The sequence below is a fragment of the Myotis yumanensis genome, unplaced genomic scaffold (assembly GCF_028538775.1).
Source record: "Myotis yumanensis isolate MYYU_CA2020_CCGP unplaced genomic scaffold, mMyoYum1.0.hap1 SCAF_5, whole genome shotgun sequence".
NCBI lineage: Eukaryota > Metazoa > Chordata > Mammalia > Chiroptera > Vespertilionidae > Myotis > Myotis yumanensis.
The window spans coordinates 101795931-101812660 of NW_027223756.1; the positions used below are offsets into that span (position 1 = coordinate 101795931).

The 16730-nt window shown below is 55.4% G+C and overlaps 1 protein-coding gene across 4 annotated transcripts in view; it reads left to right on the top strand.

Moving 5' to 3' along the window:
* The window catches only part of ARHGEF18 (Rho/Rac guanine nucleotide exchange factor 18), a 101846-nt gene that overhangs the window by 25909 nt on the left and 59207 nt on the right, over window positions 1-16730 (top strand). For 3 of the 4 annotated variants that reach the window (XM_070416731.1, XM_070416732.1, XM_070416733.1), the window contains exons 3-10: window positions 238-497; window positions 1643-1793; window positions 2377-2491; window positions 3151-3208; window positions 3542-3586; window positions 4147-4224; window positions 5239-5344; window positions 5465-5594. In XM_070416731.1, the coding sequence (XP_070272832.1) occupies window positions 238-497; window positions 1643-1793; window positions 2377-2491; window positions 3151-3208; window positions 3542-3586; window positions 4147-4224; window positions 5239-5344; window positions 5465-5594 (943 nt within the window). Of the gene's footprint in view, window positions 1-237; window positions 498-1642; window positions 1794-2376; window positions 2492-3150; window positions 3209-3541; window positions 3587-4146; window positions 4225-5238; window positions 5345-5464; window positions 5595-14790; window positions 14875-16730 lie in introns of those variants that run through there. The other variant, XM_070416734.1, reaches the window with a different exon arrangement.

A 16730-nucleotide genomic window follows, 5' to 3' on the forward strand; every position in this document is an offset into this window, starting at 1 on the left:
TGAAGACAATGGGTCCAACGGAAACTCAGAGGGAGGTGGAAGACCAGGCTTCCAGCCCCTTTGGGGGAAATAAAGCTTGCAGGCCCAGGTGAGACAGAGGCCTGAGGGACCGCCTCCATCCCAGCCCACCGCCCTGAGAAGGCGCTGAGCTCCAGTGGGACAGGAGGGGTGTGGGCAGGTCTGGGTCTTGGGCCTCTGCTGCCTTCAGCCAATGTGCTCTTCTCCCACCACCTGCAGGAGGAAGCTGGTCCTGGGCAGCTCGGGGAAAGCACAGAGGACCTCAGCCTGGACTGGGGGGCCCTTCAGGGCAGCGAGTACCTCCAGGACCTGGGCCTTGAGGCCCCTGCCCACCGCCAGCCTGGAGCGGCCAAGGACAATGACCCCCCAAGCGAAGCAGCAGGAAGCGGTTCATCCTGCTCCAGTTCAGCAGGACCCCAGGGCCTGCTTCGGAGATGCAGCTGGGCGAGGTCCCGCAGCTGCTCAGACAGCTGGCAGAGGTTGGTGCCCGCCACTGAGCCTTCCATGACACCTCCCAGGATCAGCGGTGTCCGCACAGCAGAGGCAGCCCCCTCCCAAGACACACATGCCCACACACAGATCCATGTGCACGGAAACACGTGCTGAGTGTGTACAAGCCCCAAACGACACTGTACATACACACTGCAGGCAGGTGTGATCCCAGATGTGCACACGTGCCCACGCACACTAGGTGTACCGCTGCCCACGTTCACCCCAGGCTTGCACATTCACTCGCTCTGACCCACACCTATAGGCCTACACGTACGACTTGCAGGGCAGTGGCACATGCACGCACAAAGCCACAGATGCGCTTGGAATCAAGACACATATCGCCCTAGCCCAGGGGTGGGCAAACTTTTTGACTCGAGGGCCACAATGGGTTCTTAAACTGGACCGGAGGGCCGGAACAAAAGCATGGATGGAGTGTTTGTGTGAACTAATATAAATTCAAAGTAAACATCATTACATAAAAGGGTACGGTCTTTTTTTTTTTTTAGTTTTATTCATTTCAAACGGGCCGGATCCGGCCCGCGGGCTGTAGTTTGCCCACGGCTGCCCTAGCCGGTTTGGCTCAGTGGGTAGAGTCTGCAGACTGAAGAGTCCCAGGTTCGATTCCAGTCAGGGACACATGCCCGGGTTGTGGGCTCCATCCCCAGTGTGGGGTGTGCAGGAGGCAGCCAATCAATGATTCCCTCTCATCATTGATTCTCTCTCTCCCTCTCCCTTTCTCTCTGAAATCAATAATATATATATATATATATATATATATTTTTTTTTTTTAAAGACACATAGGAGTGCTCGACTCCACACACACCACAGTGGCAGCCCTAAAGAGAGTGGAGGCGGGTGCTTTAGCCACCCCCACCCAACCCCTCCAGCCCTCTCACCCCAAATAGAAAGCCAGTCCATGTAAAAATGGGGGGTCTGTGATGCACAGGCAGCTTCAGCGAATCCACCAACCTGGCTCCCCCCCCGCCCCTCCGATACGGGGAGATGTGGACCCTCTCTATGGCCCAGAGGGGTCAGCTGCGGGTCCTCCCAAACCCCCAGATTCTGGAGCTGGTGGAGCGGCAGCAGGTGGAGGGACCCGCTGAAGCCCTGAATCCCGCCCTTCTCCCCCCAGGTTCAGCCCCGACCCCTCGGCTGTGAGTGAGGGGCCGTGTCTCCCTCGGGCGCTGGCGAACCTTGCCCTGAACCTTCCTGGGGAGAGTCTGCAGGCCTGGACTAAAGAGTGTCTCTCCGGGGGCAGGACCCCAGCGAAGCACCCAGGCAAGGTGGGTGCAGCCTGCGGCCACCCGGACAGTACCACTCCGGGCCCAGGAGCCGAGCTGCGGCGGGAAGGGGCCCTCACCCATGGGACTGACATGCCATGGCTGGGCGGTCGCTGCTGGAGCCCACGACGGCGGGGGGGGGGGGGGGGGGAGTCTCAGCCCTGAGATCGCAGCCCAGGCCTGAGTTCTTCCCTGAGGAGGGTCCACAGCAGTGGATCCTTGGCCAGAAGCGCAGCCAATTGGCAGGGGCGGGGGGACTCCTCGGCGCCCTTGCAGCGGAAGGGAGGCCTGTCTGATTGGAGTCTGGGACTCCACCTGGCCCCTTTGCTCTGACTCTGACCTGCAGACCTACTGGGACTGGAACCTGCACTCACAGTTTCAGGGCCCGGCCCACAGCCCGGGCAGGGGAACTGCCGAGCATCTCTGGGAGGGTAAGGCTCCAGCGCCTGGCTGCGGGGAGACCCCTGCCCTGCGCCTGGGGCGCCTGCGTGTGCTAGAGGCTGGGGCCAAGCCCTTGATCCGGAGCCTTCCTGCAGCCTCTGGGCCCCAGGCTTAGCGAGCTGCTTGTTCCGCCCCTTCCCCGCAGGAAGGTGACGGCCTGGAGGAGAGAGTGAGGTCCCAGTCGGTTCCCGTGACCTTGGATGAGGTCAGCGCCCTGGAAAGCTCTCGGGCTTTGGAGGTGCCCACTCACGCTGCCCAAGGTAGCCCGGCCTGGGTGTCTCCCTCTCGGGCCAAGCAGGGCCGCAGGGCTGGGCTAGAAGGTGCCCCATGGGTCCCGGCTGGGCCCCAGAGGATGGGGGGTCCTGGGGGAGGGGTTCCCTAGAGTGGGAGAGCCTCCAGCATCTGCCCCTCCTCCACCCCTCCCCCAGGGGTCTGGAGCCCCCACCACTGCCATGGCCTCGCCTCCCTTCTCTTCTGACTCTGTCTCTTTTGTTGCCTCCCTGCCAGCCTCAGACAAACTCTGGGTCCTGAGAGTGTGTCTCTCTGGTGTCAGGCAGACCTGCAGGCTACACCCAGACCCACCACTTTCTGACCAGCCTCAGCCCCTGCAGCCTTCTGCATAGACTGAGACAATGTCCCTCCTTAGGGCCACTGGGGGTACACACACACACACACACACACACGCACGCGCAAAGCACTCAGCACATGCTAAGCTCTTGTGAAAAGCTGGGGATACCTCCCTCCCTACTCTCTTCCTTCTCCCCGCCTCTCCTCCTGAGAGTGGCGAGGCCCCTCCACCGACCTCCAGTTCTGCAGGGGTGGGTCCCAGGGAGCCACTGCAGGGCGGGCTCCTCAGTCTCTGCAGGGAGCGGGCGGGAGCTCCTCACGCCTGTGCGTCCTGATGTCGGGCTACTTCCAGGCCTGGAGCCACCTGTGCTGGAGTGTCTGGAAAAGGACCACGTGGAACCAGATCATGTGTGAGTGTCTGCCCCCTGCGGGGAGGAGCCCAGTGGCCAGCCAAGGGGCCCAGGCTGTGGGAGGAGGTGTGCAGGCTGCAGCATTGCTGGCAGTAAGTGACCCGGCAGCCACGGTGCCTCTCAGTCCCCCATGACTTCACCTTCTCTCCCACCCCTCCTTCTCCCAGGGGAGGGACCCAGGCCCCTCAGAGAGGTTCCCGCAGGCCTCAGGAGGGGCCCGGGCTCCTGGCTAGGGTCTGCTTCAGGACCCCAGGCAGGTACGGCCATCCCCGCTCCTCTCGGGGATAGGTCTGTAATCTGGGACGACTATGGGCTATTTTATTCCCGCCCCAGGCTGATGGTCCAGCAGGTACTGCAGGAACTTCGACAGTACCATGGGTAAGTGGAAGGGAGACAGGCAGGGAACAGGGGTGGGAGGACAGGTGTGAGCAGACAGGGACTAGGTGGGTATGGGGGACCAGTGTGGGAAAGGACAGATGTAGTGGATGGTTGTGGAGAAGTGTGGGGAACACAGGTTTGGAGGAAGAGGTTGGAGGACAGATGTGAAGGGACAGGTATAAGAGGCCAGATGTGAGAGTAAACAGGTGTGGGAAACAGGCTGGAGAGAAGACAGGGAGAAATGGGGACAGGACAGGGGAGGGAGGCGGTAGGAGGGGAGGCCGGTGGGAGGGGAAGAGAGCAGGGCCATCGTGGGGAGGAGGGAGCCGCGCTGGCCCATGAAGCCTCTGTGCAGAGGGGAACAGATGCATCTCCCGCAAACACTGCCTCCCCGGGCGTGACCTGCCTTCTGCCGGAACACATGCCCCAATGACCATACATGCCAGCCCACATGTGGAGGAAGGGTGGCTCTCAGGCCATGGCGGCGGGCGCACACCCAACCACAGAAGCCTGAGGGAGAGGGGCTGCTGACCAGGTGTCTGTCCCCTCTGGTCCTGCAGGGCTCAGCAGAGGGCTCACTTGTCGGTCAGCCCCAGAGAAGCCCCCTCAAACCTCACCTGGTTTGAGTTCCTGTCTGAGTAAGTAGGCAGAGCTGCTGCAGGCGGGGGGCTGTGGGCGGGGAAGGGGGGAGCCCAGCTCTGGGTTTGCACAAGCGTGTCCTGCGGCCCTCAGTGCCTGGCCTGGGCTGGGGGCAGGAGCTGGGTCCCCATCCTCTCCCTGGAACCACCGAGGACAACAGCAGGGGTGAGGGTGGGGCTCCTCATACACCTGTGGTGTGTGGGGGGGGGGGACTTCCTGGAGGAGGTGACAGCTTGGACTGGGTTCTGGGGGAAGGGCAGAGTTCGCCAGTCCTCGGATCTGAGGATGGGAAGGGAAAACAGTGCCTTCTGGACTGGGGACCGGTTTCAGGTGGGGCTGGGAGGAGGGACAGTGGAGGAAGTCAGCAGGGCCAGGTCACCTCTGCTAAGCTAAGGCCATAGCTGCCTAGGGACTGAGGACGGTGCACACAGATGACTGGGGCAGGCAGGGTGCAGACTGGGGGTGCAGAATCCCCTCCAGGGAATAGATTCTGCCCAGCTGGGCTTGTTTGTCGTTGACCTAACAAGTATTTATTAAATAAAGATGTGCCTGTAATCAGGGGGGCCATGGCAGTGATGCGGGGAGGGAAGGAGAGCTGGGTTTGAAGAAATCCCGCAGGAAGAATGGGCAGGATTTATAGGCTCATTCGATTGGAGGTGGGGAGGGGTGGATCAGAGGGAGGAGGCAGAGATGGCAGAGCCAAGATTTCCCGCCCAGGCCCATCAAGGGACCTCAAGCTTGAGACCATGTCGCTTGACCCCCTGCAAACCCAATCCCTATGGTTCCTGAAACATTGCAAACAGCAAAACACTCAAATGTTTGATGAGTGAGAGAAGGAGGGAGAGAAGGAGGCAGAGAAGGAGGGGGAGAGTTGGGGACCATAGAAGAGGTGAAACAGGAGGAGGAGGCCACAGGGAGATGGATGCAGGTAGATTCCAGGAGCGGCGTGCAGGCCTGGCTCGGAACGGCCTCTGACCCTGCCGCGCACCCTCATCCATCTTCCCTCCCCTCAGGAGCGAGGATGGAGCCAGCAAGATGGAGAGGAGTGACAGGGGCATCACCAGGGCGAAGTGCAGACTCAGCTCCCTGCGCAGTCGAGTCACCAGGCACAAGGACAAGGTGAGGGGGTAGGACACGGGCCCCCTCTCCTTCCTCGGCATGTCAGCGTGCCCCTGGCCCTGTGGTTCCAGGTAGGCCTGGGTACACAGGCCTTCTAAGTCTCACCTCTGTCCCTCACAGGGGAAAAGCCCCGTCCAGCTAAAGGACAAGGATCAGGATGCTCGGGAGAGAAAGGAATGTGTCAATGGCCACCAGCTGTCACGAGGAGGAGCCGTCTCCGGCCACGCCCCCTGCCCCCTGTGCAGCTCTGGTAAATGAGGTGGCCCAGCCTGTCCCCTTGGATGGTGGCCACTTTCTCTACTTTTCTAATCGCGCTTGTGGCCGCCTTCGGTCTTTGCACTCTTGTCCGATTTCTCCCTAGCCCAGGGCGGGCTGGCCTTGGCTCCCTGGAGAGCACCAGGACCGGTCCCCAAGGCCAGGGACCATTTGGTTAGCGAGGGGCCCAAAAAATTCCCTTTTAAGTTTCACTTTTGTCGTTGCGAAATCCTCTTGCAAAATGTGGACTTGGGCAGGGTATTAGTTAGCGAGGGCTGTGCCACCAAGTCCCACACTCCGTGCGGCATGTCTCTCATGGCTCCTCCTGAGGTCACTGGGCACGGGCCAGTCCAGGCCTCTCTCCTCGCGTCTGGCGGATACTTGGCCTGTGGCTGCAGAACTGCAGGCCTCACGTGGCGTCTTCCCTGCGTGCGTGTCTGTTTCCCAATGCGCCCTTTCTGGTAAGGACACTCATCAGCCGTATTGCATCAGTGTGACCTCATCTAACTAACTACGTCAGCAATGACCCCATTTCCAAATAAGGCCACCTTCTAAGACACTGGGGGGATCGGGACTGCAGCCTGTGAATGGCGGGGTGTTACCAGAAAGGGGACGGGCTCTGAGTGGGTCTGCCTGGGGCCAGGTGGGACTGTGCGGGTTCTTGACTTCGTGCAGGAAAAATTTCACAACAGGAGTCCAGGTGACGATGAGGGAGCGTTTATTAACGCTGGGGGCAGTGAGACAAAGGGCTTAGCGTAGAAGGAGCAACAGAGAGCCCAGGCTGGGCGGCCCTGGCTCTCTGGGAAATCAGAGAAAAGGGGGACTTGGGGACAGGTTCGGGGATTAGCCCGGGATGAGCTGCTGCTGCCCATTGCTCCCCAGGTTGCAAGTCTTGTGGGGCCTCTTAGAGTTTAGGACATCCGTGGGCAAACTACGGCCCGAGGGCCGATCCGGCCCGTTTGAAATGAATAAAACTAAAAAAAAAAAAAGACCGTACCCTTTTACGTAATGATGTTTACTTTGAATTTATATTAGTTCACACAAACACTCCATCCATGCTTTTGTTCCGGCCCTCGGGTCCAGTTTAAGAACCCACTGTGGCCCTCGAGTCAAAAAGTTTGCCCACCCCTGGTTTAGGAGATGCACGCCTGTGGGGGAAGAAGTGGGGAAGGAGGGGAAAGGGGGTGGTGGGGGCTGCTCCCCGAGGAAGAGCACGTGTTGGGTCATTTGCCTTGAGGCTTCGAGATAGAGACTCTTCCCAAAATGGAAATACAGCTGTCCCGGTGCGGGCCTGGGACCCGGGCAGATTCTGAGGCTCTGACCTCCTGGGAGGCTTTCGGCCCGTGTCTGTCGTGGGTAGACAGTGTGGCCTTTTAACGGCTTCTATCAGTTGGGCCAGTAACCCGTCCCTGCCAGATTTTACTAACAGCCTCAGTCTCTTAAGAGGCTTGGTAGCGTGAGACCGCGTCCCTTAAGAAAGAAATGAGCCCAGCCCGCGTTTCTGGGTTCAAATTCTATTTCCGGCAAGTTTCCAAGATCAGGTTACAAACCCTTTTCTTTCTCTGAGCACCTGTACCTTTGAGGCTGTTCTCTATCGGCTATACCTGTGGGAGAAGCATTAATGACAGACAGTAACGTTTGTGTGAATTACCCCCAAGCTAGCTGCGGGCTAGGGCTTCCCACCCAGCAAGGCTGCCCGAGCAGAACTGCAGCTCGCGGCTCCGCCCCGCAGCAACAGAGCAGAGGGCGGGCTACACCCCGGGGGCAGCTTTTCTGGGTGACTTTTCTCTGTCCAGGAATTCTCTGTTGCCCCTCCCCCGACCCATGGTGTCCAGCCAGGAGGTCCGAGGGGTGCCTTGGCTGGGGAACTCACAGGGGGCTGTGGGCCACTCTAAGTCCCAGGCTAGGGGCACGGGGTCTGACTGCCCCTCCTGGGCCTAAGCAGGCCAGGGTGGGGGTGGGGGGGGCGCTTGGGGTTTCACACCCCAGGGGTAAATTTCAAAGACCAGTGAGTGTGCGCCCAGGGGTCTTCACATTTGGGCTGTGAGCCTTTTCCTAAGTCCCCTCCCAGCGCTTAAAGAAGCTGGGGAGCCATTGTTCGGTTCCCCTCCCCCGGGGCCCCGGGGATCAGGAGCCAGCGATCACTGGGAGCCCACTGTTGGATTCTGTGCACTTGGCCGCCAGCAGTGCAAGGCTGACAGGAAATGGACCAGGACAGGAGAGAGAGGGGCAAGAGTGACAACCCTCTCCCTGCCCACCTGCCCCCTCCGCCCCGCCCCCTCCGCCCCCCCCCCCCCCCCCCCCCAGAGCAGGCAAGATGCAGGCCAGAACTGCTGCAGGAACACAGGGTCCCATCAGCTTCTATTTCTTCTGCTATTTTATCTCCCAAGGGCTGGTTTGGAGGCTGCAAATGGGCTTCTTGAGTACCAGGGAGATGACAATGGCAGGGAGGGGTGTTTTCCACGTGTTCCACACGTCCATTCTCCCAGTCACACCCTATTGTGGGGGGCGCTCTGATGCACGGCAGGATGTTGAACCCCATACCTGGCCCCCACCCACTAGATGCCTCCCATGAGTCAGGACAACCAAAAATGGCCCCAGACATGGCCACATGTTCCCCGGAGGACAGGATTGCCCTGGGTGAAAATCAGGGCGCTAGAGAGATGGAGAGCAGGTCCTAGAAATTACACCTCCATCCTCGGAGCAGGTTAGGGTGGATTTTTAACTTCTTGCCTTTCCTGGCTCCACATGGGTGGGGTGTTAGTTCCTTCTTCTTCATTCCTGCCTTGTGTAGAGCCCTGGGCGTCTGCTGCGGGTGCGGCGGTCAAGAGAGTGCGGTTTTGAACTGTTTGTCCATCAAAGGCGCTCCAGCCGGCTTTCTGACACACAACCTGTCTTTGGCTGAGGCTGGCATGGGCTTTGCAAGTGCAAAATGCACTGACAACTTCTGGTCTTGAAGTGCTTCTAAGCAGCAGGTGATTTCCTGGTCGGCTGACTTCCCCTGCTCTTCTGGGGGTTGAGTTCGGTTGTCTGCAGGGGGCCTTCCTGGAGGGCCTGGATCAAACGAGCCCTATCTCAGGCATCTGATTCAAGGAGTTGGTGAGTCAGCAGAAAGAAGGGTGAGCTCTAGAACCACCCGTAGATGGACATAAGGGAGTGGCTGCTTTCGCACTGCAGGGGCGAGCTAGAGTATTCTGCAGCAGGATCGATCCCAAAGGTGAAAATATTTGCCGTGGGGCTCTTGACAGAAACGGTTGCTGGCCCGTGAACTAACTTACTCTGCAGCAAGGAAGACCCAAGAAGACTTACCCCGGCCAGCAGATCAATAAGCCCCTTACCAGGATGATCTTGAAAGAGGAGGGTTCCGACAGGGACTGATCTCCTGAAGGCCACTTGACAATCACAGAGGATTTTGCACAAATAATAAGAATAACGGGTAGCATTACATCACTGGGCACTTACACTGCCCCGAACACCCTGTGTGTTCAGCGGATTCCTCATAGCCCTCACCACTGTGCTTCCCCTTCGACAGGTGAGGGAATAGAGGCCCAAAGCAGTTGAGCTTTCGCCCACGGTCACACAGGCCGCATTCCAGGTCAGAGCCCAGCCCTGGTCACCAATCCACTGTCACATCATGCCATTCAATTTTTAATAATAATAAAATAATCTTTTAATTTTTCAGTTCTACCAAACCCGAAATTTTATATTTTAAAAGCAAATAAATACCTCAATTTAAAAAAAAAAAAAAAAGACATGGAGAAAAAAATTTAATTACAGCTGCATGAAGAGCAGAAGTTTAATATGTCAAAACATTTTGTTCTTTGATGTGCTTTATCGTCAATATTTGGGGGCAATTTTTAAGGTTTTTCCCACCAAAATGGTATTAATAATAACTAGGTATAATAACATTTAAAATAACAGGAAATTGAAAACACCTTTATACCATATTTTCTCAAACTGTTCTGAAGACAGTGAACTCATAATTGTTTTTCCTTTGCTTTAAAATAAGCTACCAGTGCCCTAGCCAGTTTGGCACAGTAGTTAGAGCATGGCCCCTGGGACTGAAAGGTCCCCGGTTCGATTCCGGTCAAAGGGGTCAAGGACAAGTACCTTGGTTGCAGGCCTCAGCCCCAGTTGGAGCTGGAGGCAACCAATCAATGTGTCTCTCACATTGATGTTTCTCTCTCTGTCTCTCACCCTCCCTTCCATTCTCTTTAAAATAAATAAGTAAGTAAATAAAATAAGCTACCAGTAATTCTAAACCAGGCAAAAATGTTTTGCCTGGATCAAATATAAGCATTCAAACTTGTAAAAATGTTTTGCAATGAGTTCTTGCTTTCTATAAAAGCCTAAAATAGCTAAGGAGAGACTAGAGTTTATTTTGAAATTTTATGACTGGCTTCCTATAATCTCTTACCAGTAGACTTACTGGTGAAATACTAGATATTAAGGATCAGATTTAATTCTTTGGTACAAGCATGACACTGTCATTGATTGCTTTGTGTGGCTAACAGAAACCATTGAGCAACCAAGTCTAGAATACAATGCAAGGCAGGGCAGGAGCCATAACTTAATGTTTTATTTTGTTACAGAAAAAATCAACACTAATTATATACTCCAGAGGAACTAACTCCTATGTAGAGATTTCAACATTATAACAAACCAACAGGTCACGCTTCAAAATGACCCAACTTATAACTTGTAGCTGGAATATTATGCTGCATTTTGGCAATATACCCCAACTTAAGAGTATACAACTATCTTAGGATGCTTAATGAAACTAACTCCTCCTATCCCTCTATGGGGGGAACCCCCTTCTTTCCCCTAAACTTTTAATTTTAGATTTAAAGAAAGGTGCAAAAAGAATAAAGAGGGTTCCCTTATACCTTTCACTCAGCTTCCCCTCATGTTAGCCTCTTATACTAGTACTAGAGGCCCGATGCACAAAAATTTGTGCAAGAGTAGGCTTTCCTTCCCCCCTCCCATCCCCCCCTCCGCTGGCCTGGGCTGGCTTTCCTCTGGCCCTGGCTTCATGAGGAAGGACATCTGGAATGACATCTGGAAGACGTCCAGTCTAATTAGCATATTACCCTTTTGTTATTATAGCTGACCACAGTACATTGGTCACAATTTAGCAACCAACGTTGAAACAATACTACTTACCAAACTCCAACTTCAGATTTCACCAGGTTGTTGTTGGTGTTGTTCTGTTGTTTCCGTTAGGGTGCTTTTCCTATTTTCGGATCCAACTCAGGACACATTATCTTTAATCATCCTGCCTCCCATCTCTCTGGTCTGTGACGGTTTCTCAGTCTCTTCTTATTGTTCATGACTGTGACAGTCTTGAGAAGTGTTAGCCATGTGTCTTGTACAGTGTCCTCTGGTCTAGGTTTGTCTGATGTGTCCTCATAATTAGACACAAGGGTTATGGTTTGAGGAACCTCTTGCCTCATCATATCAGAGGGCAAGTGCTATGATCATGACATCCCTGGGGATGTTAACCTTCATGCCCTAGTTTAAGTAACGTCTGCCAGGTTGCTATTTTTCTGTCTTCCCACTCTATTGGTTAGAAGCCAGTCACTCAGTTGGGTCTACGCTCAGGTTGGAAGAAATCAAGCTCCAGCTCTTGGAGATATTTGATTTTCAAAATAACCCTTTGAGCTCAGGGAAGATTTGAGTTTGTGTGAAAGAAATTATGTAGGTAGCACTTAGCATGGTGCCTGGTATGGAAGGGCAATAGTAGCGTCTATCATCATCATCGTCATCATCATCATCATCATCACCATCACTATTTGTTGTTGTTAGGACAAAGCTAGCATCTAAAGCATAGACCCTAAGCCTAGGCTTTTACCACAGCCCCACACACCTGTCTAAAGAGGCTCAGGAAGCCAGACCAGCCGTGTCTCACTTCCTATAGGCTGAGAGCAGGCACCTCCAGGTATAACTCACCACAAGCTTATCTACCATGGGAGACATTCAAAGCCACACATCCCTCTCTGTCCCCTAGAGGAAACGGCCCCACAGAATAGGGAATGACTCACTCTCCAGGTAATTACAGAAGGTGGGTCTCCACGGTAAAGCTGACATGCTTTCCCAGAGACCAGCCCTCTAAAGGAATACCATTCCAGACAGTCCTGTTCCTGGCCTTGGCCTTTGAGGCTCTTCATGGTCTGACCCCGCCTACCCCTCCACCCTTCTCTCCCACTATTCAGCCACTTTGGCTCCAAAGCCCAGCCACCCTGGAGTCTTGTGGCTGCCCAGGCAGAGTGCTTGCTCATTCAGTGCTGTTCCTGGAACTCCCTGGGCCACCTAACTCTTACTCACCTTTTAAAACATAGTGCAGATCCACTTCCACTGTGAAGCCTGCATCAGGTGACTGTATGTGTCTGAGTGTCTCTTAGGGCAGTTACTGTCAGCTGAGGGTCATTCTGTCCCCCAGGGGACATTTGACAATGCCTGCAGGCATTTTTGATGGTCAGGCCTGGGAGTGCTACTTATATCTAACTAGGGTCCCTCAGCCCGGCCTGTGCCCTCTCGCAGTCTGGGACCCCTCGGGGGATGTCCACCTGCTGGCTTAGGCCTGCTCCCCAGGGGATTGGGCCTAATCTGGCAATCAGACATCCCTCTGGCAGCCCGGGAGCCCTCGGGGGATGTTCACTTGCCAGCGGGGAGCAGGCCTAAGCTGCAGTCGGACATCCTTAGTGCTGCTGAGGAGGCGGGAGAGGCTCCCACCACCACCGCTGTGCTGGCAGCCATCAGCCTGGCTTGTGGCTGAGCAGAGCTCCCCCATGTGGGAGCACACTGACCACCAGGGCGCAGCTCCTGCATTGAGTGTCTGCCCCTGGTTGTCAGTGTGTGTCATAGTGACCAGTCATTCCCAGTCTTTCTGCTGTTAGGGTCAGTTTGCATATTACCCTTTTACTATATAGGATAGAGGCCTGGTGCATGGGTGGGGGCCGGCTGGTTTTCCCTGAAGGGTGTCCCGGATCAGGGTGGGGGCTCCCGCTGGGATGCCTGGCCAGCCTGGGTGAGTGGCTGATGGCTGTTCGCAGCTGGTCACACCCCCTTCAGGGTGGGGGTCCCCACTGGGGTGCCTGGCCAGTCTGGGTGAGGGGCTGAGGGCCATTTTCAGGCTGGCCGGCAACTGAAGCTCCCAGCCTCTCCTTTTTTTCTTTTTTTTTTATTCTGGGATTTATTTACCTTCTATAATTGAAACTTTGTTGCCATCACTGGAGCTGAGAGCCAGCTCCTACTTGCTCCAGCTCTGAGGCCATGGCCTGCTGAAAGCAGGTATCTGGGGTTTGTTTAGCTTCTATAATTGAAACTTTGTTGCTTTCGGAGCTGAGAGCCGGGCTGTGGCAGGTGGGGAACCTTGGCTTCCTCCATCACTGGAGCAAGCAAGCTTCCTGCTCGCTTCAGCTGCGTGGCTGCCGGCCGCCATCTTGGTTGGGTTAATTTGCATATCCCACTGATTAGCCAATGGGAGGCGTAGCGAAGGTACAGTCCAATTACCATGTTTGTCTATTATTAGATAGAATGGGTAGAGGCCAAGAATGCTGTTTAACATCCTCCAATGCACAGGCAACCCCCACAACAGAGACTTAGCCAGCCCAATTGTCGATAATGCTAAGACTAAGAAATGCTGCTGTAGACTTACGCTCTCTGTGTCTCCTTAGCTCTTAGTAAAGCCCATGGCCCATGATAAAGACTCCGTAGGTACAGAATGGTTGGATGGGTAAAGGACAAGAGATATCTCTCCTTGCCAGGCTCTTTGAAAAGTCAGCTTCTACCTTTAGGGGAGAGCTATGTCACCTGAAGGTTTCTATAACCAAGATGGCTACAGAAATAAGGGTTAAACCACTCTTCCTGCTTAAAATCTCCAATGGCTCCCCAGTGCCTTCGGGTAAAGGCCAAAAGTCATAGCAATTTAGAGAGTGAACATTTACCAACCCATAAGGACCTCAAAAGACCCACATTGGGGCTTCTGGCCTACATCAGAGTTGGGTGTCTGATGAAGCATGTCCTTGAACTTCTGGCGTCTCCAGTTCCCTCAGCATGCTTCTTCTCTCGACCACAAAGACCAGACTTAAACTGAAGGCAGGTCATTTGAGGATCCCCCACCCTCACCCCCAGTTTCTGAAGTGAGGGCTCTTGACCACAGAATATGTGTGTATGTGTTGAATTGAATTTGATTTGGGGAGAGCTTGGCCTGGCGGAGCAGCTTGAACCTTGGGTGAGAGGTACTTGGTTCCTCTCCTGGTTACTGCCCAAAGGCCCCAGCTGTGAGGGACCTGGATGGGACCAGCAGCCTCAGGGCGAGGATGTCTGATGGTACCTGAGCAGGTGTTGGCACTGGGGAAGGCATACCTAAGAACACCTGTGTGAGGGTCTCTGGCCTGTGTTTCAGACTCCGGACACCTGTTTCAGAATATGTGCTCGCATCTGTATTGAGGGTATCTGGTTTGTGTTTCGGGAGAGGATCTAAAAGTTGCTATGTGGGGTCTCAGAGGTTTCTGGGTGCCCGAAAACCTGTTTGGGGGTACCTGATGGCTCCTGGATGAAGGCGTGTGGTACTTTGGGGATATTTGGCATGTTTTTCAGATTCTGAATGCTAGAATTGGGGATCTAACAGACCTAGGTGGGGTGTCTGAGCAGTTGTCTGGCCTGAAAGTATCTGATGGCCCCTGCCTGGGTGTCTGTCTGGCATGTTTGGGATCGCTGGGCGACCTATGGTAAGGTGTCTGAGACTACCTGACTTTCAGGCACTTCTGTCTGTAGTCTACACTGACCCTTCTTCATAGGTGACAAATCTGTTCGCTCCGTTTCTTGTACCCTCCCTTCTTCTTGCCCTCAGACTCGCCCTCAACCCGACAACGTCCCCAGGCGCCCGCTGACCTCCCAGCACCCGATTGCCCCCCAAAACCCCCCAGCCCTACTGTCCTCGCACCCAGAACCCGCCCCGCTAATTGCCGGGCCGCTGTGGACCCCGCCCCGCTGACCCGCCCCCGAGGACCGCCCTCCGCAGCAGACCCCGCCCCTAGAACAGGCGGCTGGCCAATCCCTGCGTCCCAGGCTCAGCCGCGAGCCCCGCCCCCTCAGGCCACACCCTCTGCCTGCCCCGGGGCGGGGCTGCGCCTGCGCGACTCCTCCGCGGGGCTTTCCGCTTCCGGCTCCGCGCAGCCAGCGGCTGTGGCGGCACCGCGGGTGGGCGGCGGCGGCGCCGGGAGGCTGGCTGTGCAGCGGCCCGCGAGCGGCCTGCGAGGGGCCGCGCCGAGGTGAGGGCGGCTGGACGGGCGCTCCGGGGGGAGGCCTCGGCCCCGCGGGCGCCGTCGGGCACCGGGGCGGCAGCCTCCGAGCTGGCGGCGGGTCTCTGGCGAATGCAGAGGTGCCGGCGATGCCCGCCGGTGCCCTCCGAGCCCCGGCCCTTGGACGGTGCCCCGTCCTCTCGATCGGGAGGGGAAGGTCATCGCTCCAGGGCCAGGGGCACCTGGGGCAGGACCAGGGAAGCGATACGAACCGTCACCGTAGCCAGCACCGGGGCTGGAGTCCTCCGCGGAGAGCTCACCTCCCGGAGCAGAGGTCATCTGCCGCGCGCGTGGGGGCAGCCAGCCCCGAGAGGGCATGGGCTGTGGGCGCACGCACCCCTCGCTCCTCCCTCGGTGTCTGGCGGGGGCATGGAGACGGTGGTGCCGTTCTCGTTGCGGGCAGGAGAGGCCCTTGGCGTGGGCGCGGTCTGTGGTCGCCGACCTGCTCTTCCCACTTGTCGCTCCGCTGAGACCGAAACGCTCAGATGCCTGGCCCCGAGGGTCGACGTTCTCCTGGAGCGTTACCCACGGAAGGAAGAAAACGGCTCCCCCCGGGCCTCGGGGGGCGGAACCCCAGCCGGCAGGTTAAGGGACCCTCTCTTTTGGTTGCTTAGGGAGCGTTCAGGACAGGGCGAGAGCCCCGTGGCCCAGGGCGATTTTATGGGGGTGATTTTGCACGTATCCGGGTGAGTGATTAATCCTGGAGCTATACGGGAAGTGTCAAGAGCACAACCTGGTTCTGGTCCCAGTTTCTGCCGCAAATTAGCCATGTAACCTCGCCGAACCCCGGTCGCCCCATCTTTAAGTCGGGAATTAGGACTGGTTGAGGGTTTGATGTGATAATATGTGCAAGGCGCATAGCAGAGTGCCTGGCAAATGGCGAATGCTCAATAAATGTTGTCTATTTTGTGCACATGCTCATGCTGTATCTTTAGGTTGTATTTTTAGGTTCCCCTTCCAGGTAACTCACGGTCTGGAAAATGTGAGCATTTCGGTGGTTGTTGGGACTGGGTCAGAGTTTACACTTCATCAAGAGTTTACAATTTCTATCGGTCAGGTCCTCTTGAGAGAGAGAGAGAGAAAAAGTTGTTTTAAAGCAAATAAGAGCAAGCAGCCAGAAGGCATAATAACTTAGTTCTTATAAAGCAGCGGTTCTCAACCTGTGGGTCGCAACCCCTTTGGGGGTCGAACGACCCTTTCACAGGGATCGCCTAAGACCATTGGAAAACACATATATAATTACATATTGTTTTTGTGATTAATCACTGTGCTTTAATTATGTTCAATTTGTAACAATGAAAATACATCCTGCATATCAGATATTTACATGACGATTCATAACAGTAGCAAAATTATAGTTATGAAGTAGCAACGAAAATAATTTTATGGTTGGGGGTCACCACAACATGAGGAACTGTATTAAAGGGTCGCAGCATTAGGAAGGTTGAGAACCGCTGTTGTAAAGGTACTTTGTTTTACTTTCCATTAGCTTTTCACTTATAAATGCCATATGTTAAAGGAAGAGCGTTCTGTGATTCCTTTCTCTTAAACTGATTTGAGAATGCCCCACTTTGAAAGCTGCCTGTGCCTACATTGCTTCTGGCAGAGCCCGGATGTAATTTTTATTCTCGTCACACAGTAGCAATTACCATTTTCCTTGTCCCCGGCTGCTGGGACCAGGGCTGTGGTCAGCAGCCGTGCCTCCCTGGGTGTTTACCTTGCACATGTTCAGCATATTTCTGATCCTTAAGTCAGAGTCTCCTTCATTCTTCCTCACTCCTCCCCGGGCCTATTTCCATTTCTTCAAGTTCCAGCTGACTTCAAAC